Raw genomic sequence first — 9,260 nt, 5'->3', positions numbered from 1 at the left:
GCTGAACTGGAAAAATGTGTTTTTTTCTTACCTTGCTCAGCCCCTAATCTCAGTGCAGGTCTATGGTAAAAGCTAAACACTTGCCTGGGCTAAACAACAAAATTCATTACACCCGAAATTATCTTTATTGTATCTAACGGTACACATAACATGTTCTCAAATTAAGTGCAAACATATATTCCTCCCACTTACACTTTAACCTGTTCACTGTATTACACCTGATTCCCTGCCCTTGTCAATTCCCAGAGAGGGGTTCAGCTGTTCCCAAGAAGGAGTAAAGGATGCGGTCAGCACACTTGCAGCCCCTCCAAATAATACAACTTTGTGGATCTTACACAGGGATCTCAAAGCATCATGATCTTCTTTAGGCTGAGACACAACCCTCCGCTGGCTTGCCAGAGAATCAGAAGCTGAATTTTAAAGTCAACATCTGCTTAGCATGGAGGTCATTCTCAAAAGCTTGCCTTGTATATGGAATTCAGCTAGAACGTATGGGACAGTCTGTAAACTCAGCAGAATCACGTGGTCAGGCCCTTCCCAGACTCCGTCTGACAGTTCCCTGAGCACATGGAATTAGTGCAAGCAGGTCACTGCCAGTGTGGGGAAAGAATCAGCCTAGTCTTGCCCCAGAGCTGCTGCTTCATCAGCACACTCACCATCCATCCCAGCCTAGAGTGGTGCACTCCGGAAACAGCTTCAGCACCCAAACCTCCTGAATGTCTACACCAGTCCTAAACTGATCATAGCTTAGAGACTCCTCTTCTATGCAAGGAACTGCACCACCACAAAATTGTGAGTAGAAAACTTAGCTTGTCCCTCCCCGCCACTGCCACTAAATCAGTGGCACACGGACTTGGAGCAAGCCAGACAAAGACTCTTTCCGGGCGTAGTTTCACAGACCCCAACCGAGAGCAGAGGACATCTCCGACTTCTCTCTTGATTCTGCAGCCTGCAGAGCGTGTACTTTCTCAAACTGTTACCTAGATCAGGCCTCAGCTGCCTGCAACTATGCAGGCCAGAGTGGACCGTTCCTCTGAACACCTAGCTCTCAAAGCCGACAGCCTGGGACAGCTGGCTTTTTCTTTCCTTCCAGCTGCAAAATGCATGCAGATCTGACAGATGGCATGTTGGGCCACCCTGTTGCCGCTGGCCTCTGTCCATTCCTTGTAACAGAGTAGAGAGCATGGGGCCACTGCAGAGGTAGGGCTCCAGCTGCCAAAACCTGAGCAATGCTGGACATGTAACTGGTCTGGGCTGAGGACAGAGCAGAGGGGGCTAAAACTGCCAGAGATACAGAAGAAAGGCTGCACCGCTCACCCTACCCAGCCCGACCTGCTGCATCAACACTGTCAAGGGGTCCAGTCCCGGCCTATTCACCAGCTGCTATCCAAGGGAAGGATCATTCCCTACCAGCTGCCACGGTTAGTTTGGCCATCATGCGAGGCAAAACACTGACTCGATTAAAAGAAGAGAACACCTGGAAGCAGACCATTTGGCAAGCTACCTGCTCATGGAACTTAATCCATTTGTTGTGTAATACCTGGATTTTAAACCCTGCGTGTGGGAAGGTAAAGATGTTCTTCGAAACCTTAAAACAGTTCAAAATATAGATACAAAATGGCATTTTGATAAACACAAGCAAGCCCTTTTGTAATCAAACCAGGCTGATTCGGTTTTGTTAAAAATGAGAAAGCAGCTTTCAGATAAAGTTGCTTGGCCAGATCTAGGCAAAAATCAACACTTTTCACAACTAATTTCTATTTCAAAAAAGCAACGGCTCCACACCTGTTGCCAAACAACAGTGAAATTCAAATTTATACTGAATAAACCCATAAACCCATTCAGTTTAGATTATCCCAAAAGAATTTGTGCCATAATCTCATGAAAGAAAAAAATTAATTCATAAACCCAAGAAGGGCAAGGAAAGACAGCTTTACTTAACACGGCGTTCCTCAACCCGGTGCCCCCAGACATTTTGGACTGCTCCAGAGGTAGCCAAAAACCTCTGGAGGCCACCAGGTTAAGGGAAGCTTCTTTCTCTTGACTCGTATCACGAAAACTAGAGGAATCGATTAGTTAGCTGTCCTTTCCTCAAAACTAAACTTCCCTTTGTGTCTTGAATGGCGAACTCAAGAAAATAGCGCTGAGGGCAATGCCAGAAAGCTCTCTTGCCCGAGCCCTGGTGGACAGAAGCTGTGCAAACAAGAGAATTTACAAATAGAGTTTATGAAAGACATCCTGGTGGGTCATCTTTCCCATCCACCCATTTAAATACTTCTGGAGTTGGAAGGATCTATTCCCAGAAGGATACAAACTGATCCTCCCTCTGGAAAAAGTGAATTAAAAAATGTAAAGCTTCCCAGCAAAACAGACTATCTTGAAAACAACTTGGCAACTTACAAAATGGCATGGAATTAAACGGGAAGATGGAGGAAGGGGAATTCAATGCAACACTTGAGAAATAAACTGGTCCTGCACACTCCTTCCAGATATGCAAGGAAGAGCGTGGGAAAGCACGACAACAGAGGAGAAACCTCTGCTGAGTCTAAAGAGAGGACATGGGAAGAAAATCCACACCCTCCAGCAGCATTTAATGCAAAGAACAGCCCCGGGCTGCTCAGAGCGCCCCCTCCTGCTCCTCCTGCAGAATGCACAGCACTGACTTGTGGACAATTGCGCACTCCTGCAAGGACTTGGTGAGGTCAGAGAAAGTCCTCCGAGGCACTTCCGCTGTTTCGATGCTGCAGTGTTTGTACACGGCCGAGTTCTTTTGCTCTGCCACGGCAAGGATGGTTTTCAGGCTGTCCATTGGCCGAAAGTGGTGTTCAAACCTTTGACCCGAGGGAGACCGGATGGCCAGCAGCAGCCGGGGCTCCTTTTCGCAGGGCTCGTCCAGATTCAGTGCCGGTGCCGCAGAGGTTCCCTTGCTAATTTTGCTGAATGGCTTTCTCTCCAAAGGAGGTGGTGGAACCTGCGCGTATTCTCCACTGCCCCCCTTGTGCTGTGTCAGGATCGGGGTGGGCCCCTTCCCCACTGCAGGAAGCCCGCTGGAGCCCCACTCTTCCTCCTCCGTCTGTGCGCTGCCCTGGAGCTGGCCAATCTGGTCGGACATCACTTCCACGGTACCCGCCCTCATTTCCTTCCTGCTGATGGATGGGAGCACTCTGTACTTATTTAAAGAGGAGGACGTTCCCATGGGCACCTGCTGAAGGAGGTCTGGGATTTCTGCAGGAAACACTGGAAGGGGCTGGGACAGTTGCTGGGAAGAAGATGCCCTGCGGCCGCCGGCTGCATCATGGCAGGGGGCTAACGGCTGCGGGGATGCAGGCACTTGGTACGAATAGGCCTCGACACTGTGGGAGAAACTCAAGTTTGACCTTGTGCGCCCCTTCGCGGATTTTGGCCGAGTGACGTGCATGGTCAGAGGGCTTGGCTGCCAGGCAGCAGGCTTCGTGATGCCAAAGGAGGGCTTCTGTTTAGAAGGTGCGATGTTCAGGTGCGAGGCAGCAGCCATTGCTTTTCAGGATACCTACAGAAACAAGGTGGGACACCCAAAACACAAAGGGCTGGGTATCAGCAGCCTGCATCTCCAGTAGCACGTGACCCTTCAGCCTGGCTTAAGCAGCCTTCTGACTGCACTGACAGGAATTCACAGAAGCCCATCACTTTATGCCAGCAGGCCAGTGTTAATCTGCCACCTTCTCTCGTAAGCACCGTATGCACTTCCACTCCACCTAGGCTTAGGCTGTGTTCACAGGATTCTAGTGAATCCTGGCTTGCCAGAGAGGAGATACACACTAGTCCACAGAGCCCATTCGCTCCCACTTGATTCCTCAATTATGGCAGGTCAAACAAACCAGAAACAAAGTTTTTCATGATGAACAAACTAGAGGATCCTGGCTTGTTACTCCTTTTATAGGCCAGGATTGTAAAACTGGGTTTGTACTTGGCTTACAAATCCTAGCTTGTGGGGAAGCAACAAGCCGGGATCCTGGATTTCATACAATATCCTGAACAGACTATTACTGTCAGTAGTGCTATTACTGTTAGTAGTACTGTTAGGAAGAGGCAAGTAGAGTTAACAGTAAGCCAGGATGTACTGGACGCTTGCTTTACCTCAGTGTGGGACAGATATAGTGTGGCAGAGGTCTTTATGGATGGGTCTCCACCCGCTCAGGTGCAAGATGTGCTACGATCATCCACCCACTGAACATAATGTCTCGTGCATCTGACAAGGTGGGCACTGCTTCCCAAAAGTTTCTGCTACACTACAGCCATTTTACTGTGGCATCTTAACCAATGCTTCTCTTGCCGACATTTGATCTGGCTGTGGTCATGCATATCTTAGTTAGACCCCATCTGAATTACAGTATTGCACTTTTGTGGGACTGTCTTTGAAATGTCTGCTGTGCCAGAATGCTGTGGCCAGTCAGTTGATGAGGGCCAGTTACAGGAAGTTGGGTCCAGGCTGTTTCCAGGCGTAATTCCCACTGATATTTATATTTTTCGATTGATTGATTGATTGATTGAGAGGATCATGTTAAGAAAAAAGCAAAAGTATGATACTCACATGTAGGAGATGCTCCATCTGTTCAAAAAGATTGACAGCAAAAAAGCTCCCCAGGATCAATAGGCCAGTCAGTCTGATCGGATCTCAGCCTGCGCATCCAGGGAGCTGCAGATTTTCAAGCCTGAAATCCAGGAAGAGAAGCAGTTGGGGCAGGGGGAATATCCCTCTTTGCTGGTTTGAGATGCTGATGTGTGACTTTCTAGAAGACAAGGAGAGTACTAGGGCAGCCCCATTTCCAGTAGGGATCAGGCATTTCTAGAAGACTTGTAACAGGCAGAAATCCAGTGGGTGCAGCTTTTCTTAAATGACTGCACGTTAAAGGTGGTGCCACGAAAAAGGCAATGCAACTACAGAGTTTTCAAGCTAGCCAAAGGCAGATGCTGCACTGGGGACCATGCCTCGTGTTAACACCAAGGATGCACACCTTCACTTGACTTGTCATTTAGTCCTGGTCCTCTGAGCTGCCAGTGGCTGCCAGCCCAAGGAATATTGGCTCCCCCAGGGTCTGGCTGCAATCCAACACAAAGCAAAGGCAGAGAACATCCGTGGAAATCACTGGACATAAACAGTGCTGGATGTGACCGTGTCTAAGCATGTCATGCCTCTTACACTATTCTTCCTGGGTCTAGAAAGGGAGCGCCAGCTGACACTTGGCTGGAACTAGTTGCCACTTGGCTCTTCCTCCCAAACTGCCTCTTGAAGGCCTCTTATCAAGCCCCATTTGATCCTCTACAGTAAAAGTAAATGTATAGAGGGAATTTTTTTGAACTTGTCAGGCTAAAGCAAGGATCCCTTTACCCTTTAAGAGGTTGAAAAAACACATGTTTCTTCCATGCTGACCATCATGGTCTTCATTTTCTGAATGCAAGCATAGTTTGGGTTGTGTTTTATCTGCTTATTTGCATTTGTTAAGATACCTCTTATCAAAGCAAGGCAAAACTGAAATGAAAAATCTACAGGCATGCTCTAACATGCTCCATGTCATCAAATAGTCTCCAACTGGTGACCCCATCAGTGTAAGTCCTCCCAGACCTGCTGTCCTTGACAGCCCTGCTCAGCTCTTGCAAACTCAAGGCTGGAGCTTCCTTTATGGAACAGACCCATCTCATCCTTGGAACATACGTAAGGGCACTATAAACACTGCATTCAGAACAAGCTTACTAGGGAATACTCCCACTCAAAAAAATGGCAACAAAGCACTTTTATGAAGTGCCAGTTGAAAGCTGAACTTAACTTGAAAGGCTTTTAAAAACACACACACAAAGAAAGGGTTACCATCCATCAGAAACAAAGGAGGCCAGGTAAATAAGGAACGTAAGATAGGGATTGTAGAAATGTATGCACCTGTACAGCTTCTCCACCGTGGGCCTGTCCGTCTGCTAAGATCCTCTGTCTTTGGAGGTTAGGCAGGTGGTGACCAGCATCGAGGCATTCTCAGGGACGCCACCTCAAGCACTGTGCCCATGATGTCCTCTTACATGGGTCTTTGCTGACAGGCAAAGGGCTTTTATTTTTATCTAGCCCAGGCTTTTAATTAACAAGCATTCTGGTGTGCAGCTCTCTGGGGTCATTAAAGGGTTTTTTGTCTACCACTTTTCTATTTTAACATGGGTGGTATTTTGTTGTTTTGTCTTTTCTTCCAGTTGCACTTTCATTACTGCCTTGCAAATCTCTGCACACAGCTTTGAAAAAAACACCCCCAGTCAAAGCTACCTGCCCCATCCAAAGCCACCCAAAAGCCTGGAAGTCATGCAACAGATGGTGATCTTTCTGCTGTTACCAAACAGGGGGATGGCACTCTTTAACACCTTTGTCCACCCGCTATAGCTTCTCAGCGCCACAAAACTGGGAACCAGAAAAGAGACTCTAGAAAAGACAAAGTCAACGCTTTCTGCAAATGTTGGGGTGCCACCACCTCATTTCCAGCTCTGCAGGAGATATAGAAGAAGTGGGCCCATTGACTTAGGCCACTATTAAAGGAACAGCAATGTCACCCAGAGACAGCCAGTCAGCCACAAAAGCCAGGCTTCCTAAGCCACTTATTTGTATTCTCTCAGAGTCTATTTATTAAAAAGAGCAGGCACGTTCTGTATATCTCACTGACTATGCCAAGCAACCAATAAACTCCAAGGTAGCACAATGAATACAAAAGCTGTTTGTTCTGAGCAAACAGGACTCTATTCACATGTGAAATGGCAAATGTCTATTGGCAAGGGTTAAACACCCAAATTCCCCCATCTGAGCTTGCATTCTTGGAGACCAGTAGGCTCACTTCTGTCTGAACTGTTTTAAATTGCAGCACAGCAGACTTTGCACTGTGGTTTTTCGCAAACTTAAGAACATAAGAAGAGACATGGATCAGACCAAAGGCCAACCTAGTCCAGCACTCTGCACACATGGTGGCAAGCAGGATGGGCGCAAGACTTCCTCCTGCCCAAGCTCGTCAGCAGCTGGTACATGGAGGCAGGCCACCTCCAGTAAAGGAAGAAGGTGAAGACACCTCGGGTTCCTTGCAACACAAAAAAGGCAGAATATAAATGGAATAGAACTCTGAAATGTGTAGGTGTGGGGAGCTTTGCAAGAAGAAAATGTGTGGTACCTGCAACAGTTCATTATGTCTATTTATTACAGTCTGCTTCACAGCTGAGTGGGGGTTTGAACCTTCTTAGGATGGGGTGGGGAAATGTAGATGTGAAGCTATGGATAGATCTTTCCAAGGTTTGCAGCAGATCACCGAGGTCTGATCAACAGTCCCAACAGTGAGGGTGTTTAAGAATAGGCTGGACATGCACATGGTGGGCATGTCATGAGCAGAGCCGGCTGGAGCTGGGGGTCAGACTAGATGGCCCAGGAGACCCCTTCTGACTCACTCTGTTTCTATGTTTCTATCCACAGCAATCACCCATCCAGGCACTAACCTGACCAAGCTCTGAGAAACTTCAGCAATGCAGACTCCCTTAGTTTAACAATAACTACGCTTATGTGTGAGCTGTTGAGAGATTTTATTGTAAGTATTTTAAATGACAGGGATAATACTATTTTTCTGACACATCAGGCCTGCTGCTAACTGCCTCTCTCTCAGTCTCGGCTGCTCCTCACCTGTAAAATAGGAGCATTCATCAGCGGTCTCTGACCAAGCTTCTGTGCATCTTGTCTGCCAGTTTTACAGTTTTGCGTTGCAATCTCTGATCTGTAATAACTCAGAGGTGGATTTGTGCTTGGATATGCAGGTTGTCCTGGTGTGCTGCTTATGGGGCCCCTGCAATACCTGAGCCACCGATTACCACCTGGTTTTAGTGGGTGGATTTGGGGATGGGAGGCCAATAAAGTAGACTCCACAAGCCTGAAGCCTGCTTAAAAATCTCCCTGGTCTTTGCCTAACACTCTATCCCAAGGGATAATTTGGCACCTTCCAGATGCTTTGGACTACAGTTCCCATCAACCCCAGTACCAAGGGTCAGGAAACATGGGAATTGTAGCACAAGCCAACTTAAGAATTCCAGATCGTTTGCCCAGGGTCTATGCCAGCTGTCCCCATCCCAGTGTTCTCCAGAGGTGTTGGACTACAACTCCCAGCAACCCCCATGTCTGAAGGCCACTTTAAAGAGTCCCTCTTGCTCGTCTGCTTCCACAAAAGCTCTTCCCACACCGAGGAGAGGGGCCCCTGGAGGAAAAGGTTGAGGAACGATGGGAGTTATAGTCCAAATCATATAGAAAGACTGTATACCTATGCTCTAAGCCAGTGTTCCTCAAACTGGCGTGCCCCGGGAGTGCCGCACTACAACTACAACTTGGCTGGTTGGGGATGCCCCCAAAGGCCGCTTTAAGCAGTCTCTTACCCTTCACTCGGACCCGCAAGGGGGGGATGGTGAGAGGGAGAAGGAGAAGCCGCTTATTTGTATTCATGGAGCGGGGAGCTTCTGCTTCTCGCCCTCACCGGGGCGCCCCACGGATCCAGGATAGGGTCGGGGGGGGGGGGGCGGAAGGAGACGTTTCTGCCCGCCGAGCCAAGCAAGGCGCGGGAGCCGTGCAGGGCCCTCCGCTCGCGCTCTCACCTCGCGGCGGCCCCATCCAGCAGCCCCACTCGCAGCCGCTCCCGTCCTCAGCCGTAAACAGCGCCGCGTTTCCACGGCAACGGCCACCCGCGGCCTACTTCCGGTCTGCAGCGGAACAAAGCGCGACTTCCAACCGCCCGGAGAAAAGCCGCCGCGTGGGGTAGGCCAAGAGCACAGGACGGTGTCGCTCTAGACATTAGCGGCTCTATGGTAAAATCTGCATCGCATAGAATAGAGAGTGAACAAGGATACGGACGCTTCGTCGAGATTGAACAAGGAACAGCGATTTAAAGCGACCGGTTGTTGTTGCAATATAAGGGCTGTCTCATCTGAGTGGAGAGTGGAGTTCACTTGCTATTTAAGCCTGTATCAGCCCCTCCTATATTATGAACTATAACTGGACTACCTTGCAGGGCTGTTGTTAATTACTTTCTCACTCCCACCCAAATATCAAATGTTGGATAATGGCTCAGGGCTGTTGTATGCTGTTGTCCCAGCCACCCTGTACAATGTGAGGATATCATCTCCAGAAAACACTGCTGGGTCGTTGTAACCATGCATGCCTCCTGAGCAGAGTGCTGAAAAGTGGCTGAATACATACACGGAGGTATCCTACACTCACACACACACACACC

General features: G+C 48.6%; 1 protein-coding gene across 4 annotated transcripts; it reads right to left on the bottom strand.

The window, feature by feature from the left end:
• Positions 1–106: 106 nt before the first annotated feature.
• UBXN10 (UBX domain protein 10) lies at positions 107–8,696 on the bottom strand. 4 transcript variants are annotated; one of them, XM_044452289.1, is made up of 5 exons: positions 8,626–8,642; positions 6,946–7,079; positions 5,915–6,059; positions 4,571–4,691; positions 107–3,529 (listed from the first exon to the last, which is right to left on the bottom strand). In XM_044452289.1, exon 5 carries the CDS (start codon positions 3,512–3,514, stop codon positions 2,618–2,620), a length of 897 nt encoding a protein of 298 aa, XP_044308224.1. In that variant the 5' UTR covers positions 3,515–3,529; positions 4,571–4,691; positions 5,915–6,059; positions 6,946–7,079; positions 8,626–8,642; the 3' UTR covers positions 107–2,617. The 4 variants fall into 4 exon arrangements, with proteins under 4 accessions (XP_044308224.1, XP_044308223.1, XP_044308222.1 ...); XM_044452288.1 differs by lacking the exon at positions 8,626–8,642 and adding an exon at positions 7,670–8,454 and having other exon boundaries at positions 5,915–7,079; XM_044452287.1 differs by lacking the exons at positions 5,915–6,059; positions 6,946–7,079 and having other exon boundaries at positions 8,626–8,696.
• Positions 8,697–9,260: the final 564 nt, after the last annotated feature.

This window comes from Varanus komodoensis, unplaced genomic scaffold (assembly GCF_004798865.1).
Source record: "Varanus komodoensis strain SLA01 unplaced genomic scaffold, ASM479886v1 scaffold71, whole genome shotgun sequence".
NCBI classification, from domain to species: Eukaryota; Metazoa; Chordata; class Lepidosauria; order Squamata; family Varanidae; genus Varanus; species Varanus komodoensis.
This window is presented reverse-complemented; position numbering and strand designations above follow the sequence as displayed.

Coding starts and splice junctions, on each gene's coding strand:
- UBXN10 (XM_044452287.1), bottom strand. CDS start 3,514: ATGGCTGCTGCCTCGCACCTGAACATCGCACCTTCTAAACAGAAGCCC.